This window comes from Ictidomys tridecemlineatus, chromosome 7, assembly GCF_052094955.1.
Source record: "Ictidomys tridecemlineatus isolate mIctTri1 chromosome 7, mIctTri1.hap1, whole genome shotgun sequence".
Lineage (NCBI taxonomy): Eukaryota > Metazoa > Chordata > Mammalia > Rodentia > Sciuridae > Ictidomys > Ictidomys tridecemlineatus.
In genome coordinates this window covers 40,419,593-40,437,302 of record NC_135483.1, presented here as the reverse complement: position 1 = coordinate 40,437,302, position 17,710 = coordinate 40,419,593, and the positions used below count along the sequence as shown (strand labels likewise).

At 40.3% G+C, this 17,710-nt stretch overlaps 1 protein-coding gene across 1 annotated transcript in view; it reads right to left on the bottom strand.

The window, feature by feature from the left end:
- Positions 1-17,710, bottom strand: part of Rad54b (RAD54 homolog B) — a 99,828-nt gene extending 82,118 nt beyond the window's left edge. The window contains exons 1-2 of the mRNA XM_021728670.3: positions 17,587-17,710; positions 4,822-4,972 (exon numbers count right to left, since the gene is read on the bottom strand). Coding sequence (XP_021584345.2) covers positions 4,822-4,956 — 135 coding nt within the window. The 5' untranslated portion in view covers positions 4,957-4,972; positions 17,587-17,710. The remainder of the gene's footprint in view (positions 1-4,821; positions 4,973-17,586) is intronic.

The following is a 17,710-nucleotide window of genomic DNA, read 5'->3' as shown; positions in this document are numbered from 1 at the left end:
CCTGGGTTCAAACCCCAATACAACAAATAAACAGAATGAGAAATAACCAAAGAACAAAAATTTAAGAATGGAATAAACAAAGTAAAGAGAAGATACAATTGACTGCTAAGTCTAACTTAGGCTTTTCATGTTAAATTGCTTTAAATTCCTGTATAACTTTAAAAATGCCTGCTTTATTAGTTTTAAAAAGTAAAATAACTATTAAGTTTCCTGATGTACTTAAAAAGAGAAACATTGTAAATCAGTATTTTGGTCTCAATTACTTTTTATAAACTACATCAGAAAATAAAACTTTAAGACAAGGGTATCAAGATAATTCAATGGGATAATGGGGTTGTAGCTCAATGGTAGAGCACTTGCCTAGCATGTGTGAGGTACTGGGTTCAATCCTCAGCACCACATAAAAAAATAAAGGTATTGTGTCCATCTACAACTAAAAATATTTTTTTTAAAAGAGATGATTCAAGGGCTGGGATTGTGGCTCAGCTGTGGAGCACTCACCTAGCACATATGAGGCCCTGGGTTTGAGTCTCAGCACCACATAAAAAATAAATAAATAAAATAAAGGTATTGTGTCCAACTACAACTAAAAAAAATAAAAGATAATTCAAGGAGCTGGGATTGTAGCTCAGTGGTAGAGCACTTTTCTCGCACATGTGAGGCACTGGGTTCAATCCTCAGCACCACATACAGGTGAACAGACAAAGTAAAAGATACTGTATACATCTACAGCTAAATATATATATTTAGAGGATCACATGTTAAAGTCCAGCCTGAACAACTTATACACACACACACATACACACACACACACGCATATTAAAATTTTCTTAAATATATATATATATATTAAAATTTTTTTAAAAAAGATAATTCAGTGGTGAAATAATAATCTTTTCAACAAATAATCCTGGGACAACTGGATTGATATTCACATATGAAAAGAACAAAATTGGACTACCACCTCACATCATACTCAAAAATCAACTCAAAATGGATCATAGACTGAAATGTAAGAAATAAAATTTTAAAACTCTTAAAAGAAAATAGTCAAAAATATTCATGAATTTCTTTATATATGACACCAAAAGTCAATCATTAATAGTGATATAGGGGGTTGGGGAGGTGACTCAAGCAGTAGCGCGCTCGCCTCACATGCGTGCGGCCGGGGTTCGATCCTCAGCACCACATACAAAAAAGATATTGTGTCTACAGATAACTAAAAAATAAATATTAAAAAAATTCTCTCTCTCTCTCTCTCCCTCTCTCACTCTCTCTTTAAAAAAAAATAGTGATATAGGTAAATCAGATTTCATCAAAATTAAAAACTTTAGCCATGGTGGCACATGTCTCTAATCCCAGTTACTTGGGAGGATGAGGCAGGAAGTTCAAGGCCAGCATGGGCAACTTAGGAGACCCTGTCTCAAAATTTAAAAAATTAAAAAGGACTGGGGATGTAACTCAGTACTTGCTTTGCTTGTACAGGCCTTATATTCAATACCTAAGTCCTCAGTATCACACACACAAAAAAATATTATTAAAAACCTTTGTGTTGCAAATGAGACCATCAAGAAAGTAAAGCAACAGAACAGGAAAAACTACTTGCAAATCATAGATTTGGTAAAAGACCTGTATCTAGAATAGATTTTAAAACAACTCTTACATCTCAATAATAAAAAGCAAATAATCCTATCTTTGATAGAACAAAAGATCTGAATAGACAATTTTCCAAAAAAATACACAAACAGGCAATAAGCACTTGTAAACATGCAACATTAGCTATTAGGGAAATGCAAAACAAAACTATAATGAGATACTACTTTACCCACTAGTATAGCTATAATCAAAAAGATAATAACAAGGATGTGGAGAAACTGAAACACTCATGCACTAATGATGGGAATATAAATGGTCCAGTTATCTTAGAAAAGGATCTGATAGTTCATTTAGAGGTTAAACATAAATTACCATATTATTTAGCAACTATTCTCCTAGGAATGCACTCAAGAGAAATGAAAACATGTCTTCAAAAAAATCTATCCACAGATGTTAAGGAGCATTATTCAAAAAAGTCAAAGTGGAAACAACTCAAATGCTTGTTAATCTAATGAATAAATACATAAAAAATGGTAATAGGGTTTATTCAGTGTTCCAGGCAGAATAACAGCTCTGAAAGATATCCTTACCCTAACCCCCTGAACCTATGAATGTTATCTTATGAGGCAAAGGGACTCTACAACTATGATTAATAACTATGAAATGAAAACATCATCCTAGATTATTCAGGTAAGCCTAGTCTAATCAAATGAACCACAGAGATAGCAATATGGAGATTCAAACTTCCGATTGCTGACTCTGCAGATGAAAGAAGAAGGCCATGAGCCAAGGAGTTTGAGTGACCTATAGAAGCTGGGAAAGGCTAGCAAGAAGACTCCTCTCTAAAACCCCGAGACATGAATGCAGCCCAACCAACATCTTGACCTTAACCCAATAAAAATCTGTGTTGCATTTCTGACTTACACAACTGTAAAATATACACATGTATTGTTTTAAGCCACAAATTTGTAGTAATTTGTTACAGGAGCAAGAAAAAAATGATATTTTGGCATAAAAATAAATGAATTACGAACACAAGCTACAACATGGATGAGCCTTAAAGATACTATCCTAAGAGAAGAAAGCAAGTCACAAAAGGACACATGTAGTATGAGTCCCTTAATATGAAATGTCTGTAAGAGGTAAATCTGGATAAAGTAGATTAGCCATGCCAAGACTGGAATGTTTGTAGAAAATTGGGGATTGACTGTTAATATGCATGAGGTTTCTTTTGAGAGTGATGAAAACATTCTAAAATTGATTATGTGATGGTTGCACAAGTCTGTAAATATACTAAAAAAACACTGAATTGTAGTAAGTGGACTGCATGGTATGTAAATTATATCTAAATAAAGCTGTTTTTAAAAAGGAAGAAGCTTTATTCAAAAATGAAAACCTATGTTTTCTTCTTACAGTATGCCAGAATACTTACTTTGTAAATGCTAACAGTATACTTGGAAGACTATAGAAATTTTTAAAATGTAGAATAAAAGAAACACATGCAGACCAAAAAAAAAGTCAAAAATTGGTATGCTTTTTGGGGCTGAGGCTGTAGCTCAGTGGCAGAGCGCTTGTCTAGCATGTATGAGGCACTGGGTTAGATCCTTAGCACCACATAAAAATAAACAAATAAAATAAAGGCATTCTGCCCATCTACAATTATAAAAAAAAATTTTAATAAAAAAAATTAGTATTCTTTCCAATAACAAAGACAACCCATTAAAAACCAAAAGACTTAAACAGACATTTCCCCAAAGAAGATATACAAATAGTAAATATCTCATGAAGAAAATTATCTAATTACAGCACCATTAGTAATTAGAGAAATGGAGATTAGAAGCACAATGAAATACCACTTCATATGTACCAAGCCAGCTAAATTTTTATTTTAATTTCTGAAAATAGAAAATAACAAATGTTCTGAAGATATAGAAAAAAATGGAGCATTATACACTGGGATAGAGATGTAAAATAGTACTGGATTTATGAAAAACAGTTTGGTGTTTCTTCACAAAAATAGACATAGAATTACATATTACCCAGCAATTCCATTCCTAGGTATATACCCAAAAGAACTAAACCCAGAGACCAAAAACAGAAATTTATATGCCAATGTCCATAACAGCATTATTCACAATAGATAAAAATTAAAGTAAATGCTAGAGTGATATAAACTATTTATGTATTTTTCTCTTTAAAATCACCTTATCTAAACAAGTTTTCACTTCTCTATGTAATAACTTTAAAAGAACAATGATAAAATTATTTATTTTTATAAGAATCTCTACCCTTTTTCCCTTGAAGAGATTTTTATTTACTGTTTATCACAAGTTTATTTTACAAACTCAACTGTGTGATTCCTTTAAAACATAACATAGCCTGGCATGGTTGTATACACCTGTAATCCTAGCAACTCAGGAAGCTAAAACAGGAGGATTGCAAGTTCAAAGCCAGCCTCAGCAACTTAGTGAGCCTCTATCTCAAAATTAAATAAATAAATAAATAAAGGAAGGAAGAAAGAAAGAAAGATGGAAAAGGGCAAGAAATGTGGCTTAGTGGGTAAACACCCCTGGGTTCAATCCCTGGTACCAGAAAAAAAAAAAAAAAAACACATCTACACAAACACACATCATGAATGTGCATACATTATATATTTAAAGACCATTTCTAAGATTCTGGAAAAACTTTTTCAGAAACACTAAAAAAAAAATAAAATGGGGGGCAGGGGCTACCAAGGATTGAACTCAGGGGCACTACTGAGCCACATCCTCAGCCATATTTTGTATTTGATTAAGAGACAGGGTTGCTTAGCACCTCACTGTTGAACTCACAATCCTCCTGCCTCAGCATCCCAAACCGCTGGGATTACAAATGTGCACTAATGCACCCAGCTACACTGAAAATTTCTATAAGCAATTAAGTACTTGTAAGTATTTAAATTATATTTATAAAAAACACATTCTTGCCAGGCGTGGTGGCATATGCCTGTCATCTCAGCAACTAGGAAGGCTCAGGCAGCAGGATCAAAAGTTCAAAGCCAGCCTCAGCAATTTAGCAAGGCCCTAAGCAACTTAGCAAGACCATCTCAAAATGAAAAAATAAAATGGGCTGGGGATATGGCTCAGTGGTTAAGCATCCTTGGGTTAAATTGCTGGTTTAAAAAAAAAAAAAAAAAAAAAAGCACAGTCTTCTCTAAGATTGTATAATTTTCTGATTTTATTTTACCTCAAATAATTTTATATCTGGATTTAGTTCTGTAATCTCTGTATTCAAACTTGGATTACTTCTTCCTGGTGGTATGAATTTTGGTTTTTTCAAGGAATTACCCTGCAACTGACTCGGTGCTGCAGATCGTCTCATTTTCAGCAACACTGACCTGAAAAATACCAAAACAAAATGGTCCAAGTCTGATTACAATCACCTCCAAATATAAAAATAGCTTACCATTACAGCAATGATATATTATAAAACCTACATGAACAAACCTGTACTAAGACTTAGAAAATAAGTTCACCAGCTAGTAAGATTTCAGTTTTCATTGTAAAGGGCTATTAAAAAAAATTCAAAGGTTAACATGAAACATGTGAACTTGAGCATATATGAATCCCATTTGGATAATACAACAGATTAATAAAAATTTCAAAACTTAACACAATTATTCCACATATATACATATACTTCATACATCTATACATACATATATACATATACATATACATATATATATATATATATATATATATATATATATATATATATGTACATGTATAAAGCACCTAGCTTAAACCACATGAGGATGGTGATCATAACTGTTTTCTTCACCATTCTAAAAAAGCTGCACAAGCCGGGCATGATGGCACATGCCTGTGATCCCAGGAACCCACGAGGCTGAGGTAGGAAGAAGGTAAATTCAAAGCCAGCCTCAGCTACTAAGGGAGACCCTGTCTCAAAATGAAAAAATAAAAAGGTATGGGGATGCAGCTCAGTGGTTAAGTGACCCTGGGTTTAATCCCTGGTACCAAGAAAAAAATAAAATAAAAAAGCAGAATGATCCACAATGCCAGACATCTGCAGTCATTAACAAATATTTTTGAATGAATGAATAAAATCCTAGCAAGACATTTATAATTCATAAGTTACCCTATTTCCTTTAAAATAATAGGATTTTTGAAAATGCAAATCAAGATGGTAGCACATGCCAATAATTCAGTGACTCCAGAGGCTAAGGCAGGAGGATCTCAAGTTCAACACCAGCCTCAGCAACTTAACAAGACTGTCTCAAAATAAAATAATAAAATATAAAGGACTGGGGATGTAGCTCAGGGGCCCTTGGTTTGGTCCCCAGTACCAAAATAAATTCAAATACACACATACATATAAATTGTGTGTGCTTGGTTTTCTGACTTTTGTTCAATTCTATTTCCACTAGGACTAGACAGGGAAAACAGGTAGAAGACAAGGACATCACATACATATATCATGTTTTTGTAAAGACAGCAGCACTCTGATTCGCCCCAATTTTGTAAAACACTAAACAAAATAAGCCATATCTACCAAAATTATTTGTTCAACCCAGAAAGTCTACTTCTGGCAATTTACCTTGAGAAAATATCAAAAATACATTCAAGCCAGGCACAGTGGCCCATACCACCATCTGGCCACAGCAATTACGCAAGACCCTCTCTAAAAATAAAAATGAAATGGTATAGCTCAGCAGCAGAACGTCTCTGGGTTCAATCCCCAAACCCAAATTAAAAAAATAAAAATTATATTCACAGAATTATGTATAAGGATAATCATGCTAGTATTACTTATAACAGGAAAAAAAGGAAATCTATGTCAATAACAATGTGCTAGATAAATTATGGTATACCCACCCACATAGTAAAATACACTCTATTCATATACTACTAAAACCCTTGAGTTATTATTGCAGGTAAAGCTAGGCATGCTCTCTTTTCCTCTAGACCTTTGAACAAACTTTCCACTCCATGGTATTGGAAATACTTTTTCCCATTTTACTTTGCCAGATTTATTCCACGTTGGGGATGGGGAAGGGGGTGTTTGCTTTTTGATTCTGTACCAGAGATTGAACCCAGGGAACTTAACCACTAAGCCACATTCTGCTGGGTTTCTGTTCTTGCGACTAAAAGGCTCAGGGGTCACTCTAGTTAAACTGGGCTAACTGGGCTGCATGAAATAACCACACAAGAGACACAAATACCTTTTTCTTTGGGGTTGCTGTGATGGCTCCTCTGACCTTAAGGGTCCGCAGAAGAGAGAGAGAGAGAGAGAGAGAGAGAGAGAGAGAGAGAGAGAGAGAGAGAGAGAAAGAGAGAGAGCGCGAGCGCTTGCACACATGCGGCACGTGCTAACCCCTTTTATTGAGAAGAAGCTATTCAAATGAGGCAAGGGGTCAGATTTCAGGGGGCTGAGTCTATCTTCATGATGTCCACGGTCAGCAGGTTGACTGACACCTGGGTAGGCCACACCCAAGGGCACAGTAAGAGGAGGGGACACACACAAGATACTTCCAAGGAAGATTCTATCCTAAACAGAGCAAGGGGTTATATTACAAAGGAACAGGTGAGCATAGCTTCACCCATGGGGCTGTAGCAAGACACACCCATTTCTGTGACTGAGCGCCTCAGCACCCAGCTGGGGAGTGTAACTCAGTCACCCATAAGGTTGGCCTCCCACAACATTCCCAACTCTTTTTATTTTTTTTAATTTTTTTCTCTTAATATTTTTTAGTTGTCAATGGACCTTTATTTTATTTATTTATATGCAGTGCTGAGAATCAAACCCAGGGCCTCACACATGCTAGGCAAGCGCTGTACCACTGAGCCACAACCCCAGCCCTCTTTTTATTGTTTTTGTTTTTTGAGACAGGGGTCGATAAGTTGCTTGGGACTCTTAAGTTGCTGAGGCTGGTTTTGAATTTGTAATCCTTCTGCCTTAGCCTCCCAGATCACTGGATTATAGACGTGTGCCATCATGCCCAGCAATTCTACTTTATCTTTTATAACTCTTTCCTATGAGTATTCTTCCTCTCTTAAATATGGATAAAAGAAACCTCTAATGTGTGTACCACACAAGCACTTTTCACACGGCAATACAATTATACAGGTTAATTATTCCTAATCCAAAAATATGAATCCAAAATACTCCAAAATCTGAAACTTTGAGAACTACCATTGTGAAAATTCCATAGCTGATCTCTTAAGGCAAGACATGGTCAAAACACAGGTGTATTTTTATAAAAATCAAAAAATAAATTAATTTTAAAAAATTTAAAAATTATATAACATTACTTTCAGGCTATCTATGTGTATATGAAAATCAGAGAATTTCATGTTAAGACTTGTCTCATCCCCAAGCTATCTTATTATGTATATGCAAATGTTCCAAAATCTGAAATACAAAATACTTTTTGATCCCAAGCATTTCAGATAAGGGATACTCAACCTGTATTCCATTCATCACTACCAAACATAAAAGGTATTCATTGCTATATAGACAATTATATAGCCATTAATTTGTGGAGTAGAATCACACTTTAGAAGAATGTTTAATGACATGAAAAATGTTTTTGACATACCAAATACAAAATGGCCACAAAACATGCTCAGTCTCATTACAACTTTTTAAAAAGGAAAAAAGTAAAAAGAAACAGACTTAAAAACAAAGGAGCATAAGAGAACTTTCTTAAGTGATAATCTATATCAAACTGTAGCATGATTACAGGGATATGTAAGCAACTGTATATAGAAATTCAGAAGACAGTATACCTAACTAGAGCTGGGTACAGCTTAGTTGTAAAGCACTTGCCTAGCATACACAAGGCCCTGGATTCAATACCCAGTGCTGCAAAAAGAAAAAAAAAGTGTACACCTAACTATACAACGCAAATTATACTATAAAATAATGGTCTTTAAATATATAATGTATGCACATTCATGATGTGTGTTTGTGTAGATGTGTTTTTTTTTTTTTTTTCTGGTACCAGGGATTGAACCCAGGGGTGTTTACCCACTAAGCCACATTTCTTGCCCTTTTCCATCTTTCTTTCTTTCTTCCTTCCTTTATTTATTTATTTATTTAATTTTGAGATAGAGGCTCACTAAGTTGCTGAGGCTGGCTTTGAACTTGCAATAATGAATGAATGATGAAATGTAATAGATCCATTCTCTACATTAGTCAGACTCCCCTGTAATGCTGTGAAATTGTTGACTGGCACCTTTTTAAAAGAAACATCAGAAAACTATATGAACTAGAAATACCAACAACAGAAATGAAGGAAACCCAGTACAGTTCAGATATGATTTAGGGATGCTTAACAATGGAGGAAGCTATTTAAAATCTCACATTCCTCATCTGTGAATAAAAAACTGGACTAAATGCTAAAATGTCTTTCAACATTAAATCTAAGAATCACTACCCTACACAATTCTACATCTAATATGTGATTTCTGATTTGAGAATGTAGGCTTATGAGAAACAGCACATAGCAATGGTCAGGAAAACAGATTCCTGGGCAGGGTCAGAAAGAAACCCAAACGCCACCAGAGCCTGTAGGCAACCGGCTGGTTCTGCTGAAACCGCCCCTCTCCGGTGAGTCTCCTCACCACCCCACCTCCGGCCTGGGCCAGAAGCCAGGGCGACCCTTGCATTCATGCTGTCTAGCATGAATGCGGCCTTGAGTTCAATCCCTAGCCCTGGAGATAAAAAAAAAAATACAGAATCAGAAGCCAGGTGGCCTGCTCTGGCAAAAATCCTACCTAACTCTTCCTATTTATGTATAATCCTTGGGCATCCATAAAGTTATATAATTTGTTATTGCATTTAGAAGTAAACTATAGAAATCAGTCCATCACCCAAAATACTTCAGCACCCTTAGGTGTTTTTTAAATTAGTTGTTCAGACTCTTCCCAGGCAGGAAGGGCTACAACTTCTTTTTTGTGGGGTAGAACAGGGGAACTGAATCTAGGAGTGCTTTATCACTGAGCTATATCCCCAGCCCTTTTTAGGTTTTGAGACAGAGTTGCTGAGGCTGGCCTCCAACTTGTGAATCTCCTGCTCAGCGTGTAAAACAGCTGGATTTCTGACATGTGCCAGGAAACCTGGCTGTGATACTACATTTACCTGTTCAATCTTAATTACTTGACACTAAACTGTAGTAATTAAGAACACAGCCCCCACACCACGCCCCCAGTGAACAGGAATGGAATATTAAAGCTCCTACAGACTATTTGGCTGACTAGAACATTGTGAAAAGACAAAATGTTACAGACTGAGTTCCAAAATTATCTTAGTCTTTCTGGTGATTGTTGCTGTTACTGTTCTCGTACTGGGAACTGAACCCTGAGGAACTCTACCCCAAAGCTACACCCCAACTCTTTTCTATTTATTTTGAGACAGGGTCTGGCTAAATTGCCCAGTCTGGCATGGAACTTGTGATCCTCCTGAGGCAGCCTCCTGAGTAGCTGGGATTACAGGTATGAGCCATTGCACCCAGCTTTAATCCCTTCTAATGGCCATTGACCATCAGTTTCTATGTATGACCAAACATTCTCATGACTACTATGTAAAACTCTTGGGATTTATCATTAAGCTTAGCAGATGTCTAGCTTCTACCTAAAAGACACCGCACTACGAATGAAAGATACCACACGACACAAGTCACCAGAGAGGTTCCGCTTTATTACAAAAGGCTGTGGGCTTCTATAGATCTAAGGAGAGGTGGCAGGGCTTAGGTAAATGACGGGTCACCCGATTATTGGTAAGTTCTTCCAGATGTCCGTTCCAGAGCCCAAGAAGTTAGTTCTTATTGGGGTTAAGGTTTCCTGCCAGCAGGATTTGAATATTGGCACTGGCAGGAGAATTGGCGCCGGTGGGAAAGGGAGAGACAGGAAGAGAAGTTCCTCAGGCGCCATGTTGGGGTTTTTGGGGTGTGGCTGCCATTATGTTTTCCCAACATTCCTCCCTTTTTGTTTTCTTAGGAATTGAGGTGTTGTTAGTCAGATCTGGCTGCTTCCTGCTGTGTGGGGGCGGTGTGGGGCCTACAAAAGGAAGTGGAGGAATGTTGGGGGGGGGCGGGGGGGCAGGTCTAGGGATATCATGGCAGCCAGAAATGAAACCCAGTGGCTATAGACAGCTACTTCCGTAGGGGTGAAGTCTAGGAAAGTTCCCTGAAGCCACAAGTCATCGATGGCATCGAACCAGTCCTGGATGGAAGAGATTGTCGGTATCAGCCATTGGTCCTGTAACAGAGACTCCAGGAAATATTGGAAGCGTAGCCTTGACATGGCATCACCAGAACCTGAAGAAGATCAGAGCAAACAAAAACAGGATGAAGATAAAAATTAAAAGGTCAGTTTTTGGCAGAAGTTCCATGTTGGGGGACTGATAGAGAAGAGGCCAAGGGCCATGAGGAGGCTTAAAAGGACATAAAGGCTCAAGAATCCAGGATGGCAGATTAAGAGGTTCTCCGGGCTCGTTGTCTCCCACTGTCTGATGTCCCTTGCATTCCATCGTGCCTGGTAGTGAGCTTCAGCACTGAGTGAGCTGTTCTCTTGAAGAAGTTGGGGGTTCATCAGTCATCAGAGGCTGATAGTGCCTAAGCAGAAGCTGGTTGAAACTTTGGTTAGAGATCTTCCGTAATTGGCCATGTAGGAAGCGAAGCAGACAGGGCAGGAACAGACACATCAAAAAAAGGAGACTTATGGGCCCTAAAAGAGGCAACAGCCATGATTGGAAGTTGGCTAAAAAGAAAGTGGCAATTGGGTTTTGGTTTGGTGGATTTTTCAAAGAGGTAGCCAGGTCGGTGGGCTTGACTACATTAGTTTCCACAAGGCCTGATTCATTGATGTAGTAACAGCATTCTTCCCTCAAGAAGAGGCAGGTTCCACCTTTTTCGGCCATGAGTAAGTCTATAGCTTGTCAGTTTTGAAGAGTAACTTGAGCCAAGGATATGACCTGCCTTTGTAAAGATGCTAGAGATTCTGCCGTAGAAGTGAGCGCTTGTTCAAGTTTAGAATTCAAGTCCTATACAGCCCATAACGAGTGTCCTAGAGCTCCATCAGAAATTTCTGCTCTCGCCGCAGATGAAGCCAGTGAGAGACCCACCATTACTGGAAGGAAAGCAGCGCGCCTACTTCGCACAGGGGAAGACAAGAGGGCCTGTACTTCAGCAAGAGTATAGAGAGTCAATTGCAGGACAAGCGTCACCAGTATACATGGGGCGGAGGTATTGGTGGATAAGATAGTGGTGAGAGAACCATTATACCAGAAGAATGAGCCAAGTGGTGCATAGAGGGTGAAGTTAAAGGTGATGTTAGAGTGGCAAAACTCTGACTGGGAGACATCCAAGCCCAGGAGGCATCGCCGGGGAATCACAGTATGGTTAGACTCCTCGGGCTCCCATAATGGAGCGTCAGATGAAAGGGTCCAGAGAGAATGGCAGGCAGATGGAGTGGAGAAATTTGAGAGGTCAGAAGCCAAGAAGTTTAAGGGAACTGCTGCAAGCAAAGGTCGAGTCAGAGAGGCACATAAGTAGCAATGAGTTGGTGCAATGGCGGGGAGGGTTTGATTTAAGGTTACAGTTTTGGCAAGTAGTCGTAGCCATGAATACTGTGGTGAACTCCCAGTATTAAGCTCATATGGATCCTGTATGGAGCCTAACAACTGCTGTTCGGAATGCTTTATGTCAGTAGAGATTATAGCTACTGAGGGCTGGGAGGGTTTGTCACAGTAGAAGGAAGCATTTACCCTAGAGGTCCAGCGCGAATGGTTGGGGTCAGTGATAGCCAATTGATAGCCCCCAGAGATCGATCTGAAATTTCCAACGCAGGAATCCCCGATGCATGCACGTGGGTTATGAATGTTGCATGACCAGTAGGGGCACCCCCCATAGGTTTCGGGCCACCATTTGCAGTAATCCTGTGTCTGATTATATAAGAAGCAAAGGTAAGGCCTAGTGGCTGTTTTTAAAAGTTCAGAATTCTGGGAGGAGAGGGGAAGGAAGATAGATGCATTACATCTTGCAGGGGCGCAATCAACCGAAAAAACTAGGCGAGTGTAACGAGTGCTGCCTTGGACATATGTCTCTCTAACTTTGAATCTCCAAGTATAAGAGGAGGACGATGATGTCCCCAGGAGAAGGGTGATGACAGCGAAAATACCAATTAAAAGAGTGGGAGTCATGGTGGAGTATGGGCAGTTACATGGGATAGGCGAAGCTTTAGAGGATAGTTGGAATGTGGAGAGCAGGAGTAAAGGGGAGGTCTAGGAGGTGACACTTGAAGTTCCTCTGGGATTGTCCTCTCGTCAGCAGGTGGGGCGGCCTACTGGTGATACGGCTTCAACCTAGAAATGTGAATCCAGGGGGTGAGACGGTTGCTTGGTAAGGAAAGTTTGGCGGCGGTGGGGGTACAGAGAACAACAGGATAGGGGCCTTCCCATTTTGGGGCAAGAGGCCCTTTCTTCTCTGGGGTGTTATAATAGACTAAACTCCCAGGTGTTAAGGGAGGAGTATTTGGAGAGGAGTCTGGGTCCGGAAGAAGCCAGTCCTGATATTTCCAGCGTTCCGAGCGGATAAGAAACAAGAGAGGCAAAGACAAATCTCGTGTGAGAGGTCCTTGTGAAACGACCAACCCAAGTGGTATAAGAGGTCTTCCATACATTATCTCAAAGGGAGACAGTAAAGATGGTTTTTTAGGGAGAGCTCTGATTCAAAGCAAAGCCAAGGGAAGGAGTTTGACCCAGTCTAAGTTTAATTCCATTGTCAATTTGGTAAGGACTTCCTTCAGAGTCCGATTTACCTTTTCCACTTTCCCTGAAGCCTGGGGGCGATATGGACAGTGGAAATGCCACTTGAAGGAGAGGGCTTGAGAGTCCTTTTGTGTGATCCTGGAAATAAACTCAGGGCCATTGTCGGATTGTAGGGAAGTGGGCATACCAAACCTAGGGATGATGTCTGTCAGTAAGATTGAAGCTACAGTGGAAGTCTTCTTATTGGAAGTGGGAAATGCCTCAACCCAACCAGAGAAAGTGTCCACAAAGACAAGGAGGTATTTAGTGCACGGTACTGCAGGCATGTTGGTGAAGTCTACCTTCCAGTCAGCAGCAGGAATGTGTCCCCGGGCTTGGTGGGAGGGAAATGGTTTAGGCCTTAAAGGAGTATGAGGGTTGGTCCGCTGACAGATCTGACAATTAGAGGCTATATTCTGTAGCATGGCTTTGTCAGAGGAGGTGAGGAAGAAGAAACTCTGTAAAAAGAGGGTCAAAGACTGAGAACTGGAATGGAATAGAGTATGGAAGAGCTTGAAAAGATCCTTGTTACTGGAAGAAGTAGGGGCTTCAGATAGGCAGTCTACAGTGGCTATGATATGTTTCCCAGGGAGGTCATAATTGGAAGCGGTAGCAGCCATCCGTGCCGCCTGGTCAGCTTTGGTGTTGCCCTCAGTGATATGAGAGCCATCCTTCTGATGGGACCTACAATGGATAATTCCCAATTCGGTGGGGAAGTGGGAGGCCTCTATCGAATCGGTTATAAGAGCCAAATTAGTGATCGCATTACCTTTAATGGTAAGTAGGCCTCGCTCCTTCCATATTGCAGCATGGGATAATAGACTATGGAAGACATATTTTGAGTCAGTGTGAAGGGTGAGGGATTTGCCCCATGCTAGGAGGCAGGCACGAGTGGCTGCTACAAGTTCAGCCTGCTGGTTGGTAGTTCCTGAAGGGAGAGCTTTGGCCTCTTTAATCTCAGTGGCATACCCAGAGTAATGAGTGCCGTTCTGCCAAAAGGAACTACCGTCAGTAAACCAGATAAGGTCACACTTGGTGAGTGGTCCCTCAGAAACGGAAGAATGACAGGGGAGGAAATCATCCAGCGGGATTTGAATATTGGTGCTGGCAGGAGAATTGGCGCCAGGGGGAAAGGGAGAGACAGGAAGAGAAGCTCCTCAGGAGCCATGTGGGGGTTTTTGGGATGTGGCTGCCATTATGTTTTCCCAACACTACCAATACTAAAGTGAAGAATGTTATAATGAAAGGGTAAAGTTTCTAAGCTGGAAAGCTTGAATTAAAATCAGGTATTATTAAGTTCCTCTGTTACACCCAGATTCCTGAGATAGTTAAAACAACGCCCTACTGGCCATTTAGCCTAGGGCCCTGTGCAGTTCGTCACAGGGCCCGAACCAATCAGTTTGAATGTGTAACCCGCTTACGAATGACCAATCACCCCCGCCTAACCTGTTCCCGCCAATGAATGTGCCGATCATGTGTCAGAGTTGTTGTTCAATTTCCCCGCACCTCATGATGATTTGTTCTGATGTATGCAAAGCCCACCGACCTCTCCAAAAAGTGTACTTAAGCTCTGCTTGACCTTTGCTCTGGGCTGCTCTCCCTCCTTGAGTGAGCACAGAGTCCCAGGGCGCTGGAATGGATCCCCAATAAATATCCCCTTTTGCCAATTGCATGGAGTCAGTCTCTTGGGTGGTCTCTCCCTCCGACGTTTCGCCAGACCCTTACAATAACAGCCAGGCATGTTGGCACATGCTTATAACCCCAGCAGTTCAGGAGGCTGAAGCCAAAGTTCAAAGCCAGTTTCAGCAATGTAGTGAGACCCTACCTCACAATAAAATATTTTTTAAAAGGGCTGGGGATGTGGCACAGTGGTTATATACCCCTCAGTTCAATCCCCAGTTTAAAAAAAAAAAAAATGTTATAACACCTAAAACCTATAAGAGATTCCCCTACCTCTGCTTTTGCCCACCTGATGTTTCATCAATGTATTTAGTAAATGCACTGATTTATTACTTTCTCTTGTTCTGTGATTATAAACTCTTCTTCAGTGGAGCACCAATTCAGGGTAACATAAATTTCTTCTGTTGTGATGGTGACCATTCAGAAAACACACTAAGTCCAAATTTGAAAGAAATTTTAAAAATTTATTTTACCTATTTTGCCAATTATTCCCAGTCAGGGGCTGTGTTTAACAAGAGTCCAAGTGGCTCTCTGAAATAGCCCCAAATTGTTTGTGACCAGACCACAGTAGACGTGGCAGAAGACCACACCCTATGGTACTTACAAACAGCAAGTAACCGGAATACAGGGGTTGATTATGCTGTAGTAGTGAAGCCAGATTTAAAATTAGGTAGTCAGTGTAGTTAGGTAAATCAGATCTAATACCAAGTGAAATCTAAAATGGAGGCCATGCTGAGAATGATTCCAGGAAAAGCAGGACAACTCATGGAATGTTAATGAAGTCCTGAAAAGGCCCTAGGCCAAAGTCCATCCCAAAGAAGTGTTAATGAAGTCCTTCCTGCTCAGATTACTTGTTTGGCCCACCTGTGTCCCACCCCTCAGGCCTTCCAACCTACATTCCATCACCAAAACTATAAAAAGGGGAAACAACCACACTTTCACGGATTCCACCTCTTGGGTCCCCTTCTTCTTCCGGGAGAAGTCTTTTCTGCTGTTCTTTAATAAACTTCTAATTTCTATTCTGACCTTGCCTCGGCGTGCTTCTTTGGTGTTATTCTTCAACATTGGGGAAGCAAGGACTTAAATCCTATGTCTTATAGTGATTATCTTACTTCTAACTTATAACTAGGGCAGACTGGAGTTTCTTAACATCACTAATTCTATAACGTTTGTCTCATGATCCTATTATTCTTACTAATTAATATTTCACTAACCTATAATTTCTAATCTATGATCTATAACATGCATTGATTAAATTCAGACTATAACAATTCTCTGACTTTGGTCACACAGAAAAAAACTACCTCTTCTTTCCTTTGGAGCAAAAGCTGTGTTTTCCCCAACATTCCTCACCCACACCCAAGAACAAAGCTTTCAACGCAAATGCCTGAATATAAATATTGACTGATACTTCCTAGCATGTGCTCTTACACAGTTATTTAATTTCTTTGTGCCTCAGTTTCTTTATCTATAATACCTTAATTAAACACAGGCATGTTGGGAGGATTAAATACTTAAAGCACTTAGAACAAAGCTTGACTCAGTAGCACTCAGTGTTACCTGTAATATTTCCATTATAATCATTATTAGGAAAGAATTAGATTTTTTAAGGAATATTTTTAAAATGATAATTATTATTATTATTAGGGTTTAATACATAAGGTCCTATCAGAGTAGCTACCTTAAAGTAGGGGGATAGAAAAGAATATAGTTCTGCATACAGGATTATGACCAAACTCTATGGGATCCTTTGGGTTTTTAAGGGTAAGTGTGTGCAACCATCAAACCTCTAGGATGCACGCATATAAACAATACAACTCTGCCAACAGCCAGCAACAGACACACACACACACACACACACACGCTTTGATCCTGCTTTTTGACTTCCAACTATATTTGGTAATAATTATTTCATTTCAGGCCTTCCCTGCTCCTTTGACTGACTCCTCACTACACCTGCTACAAAATCCTCCAGGGTTTAAAAAAGGGAGGGGGTGAGGGACCTGAGCTGTGGACTGTGGCCCAATGGAAGGTGCTCGCTGCGCAGACACCTCCTGAGCGCTGGCCGAACCTTCACCTCCAGGCCTGGGAAAGCGGCTCCACAGCAACAGAAAGAAACCCAAACGCCACCGGAGCCTGCAGGCACCCGCTGGCTCGGCTGCCCGGAACCGCCCCTCCGCCGAGTCTCCACATAAAAGCCCACCCTCAGCACCCCGCCGCCGGGCCTCCGCCCCTTGGGCCAGCAGCCAAGGCGACCCTCCTTCAGATCGTGACTCGGGGACGCGCAGGAGGCGACCGCAATCGCTCCTAAAGCCTTCCTTCCCCTCAGAGGGTTGCTCCAGCACCATTCCCCACTTTGTCCCGCCCGTGCTCACCGGCTGTCGCAGCCTCACGAGCCTACCGCTCCACAGACCCACTGACAACAATCTGACAGAAATTGCGCGCCGGATCTAAGAAGTACAGAGGAGTTTTTAAAAAAAAACATTTAAAATGACTTACAAACTGCCAACACCTTACAGCCACAGCAGCTCAAGGATCCCGCCTTCACGCAGCCAATGGGAAACCGGCGTTGCGCATGCGCATTACCTCTCCGCTTCAGCGCCTTCTCCGGCTCACTGATTGG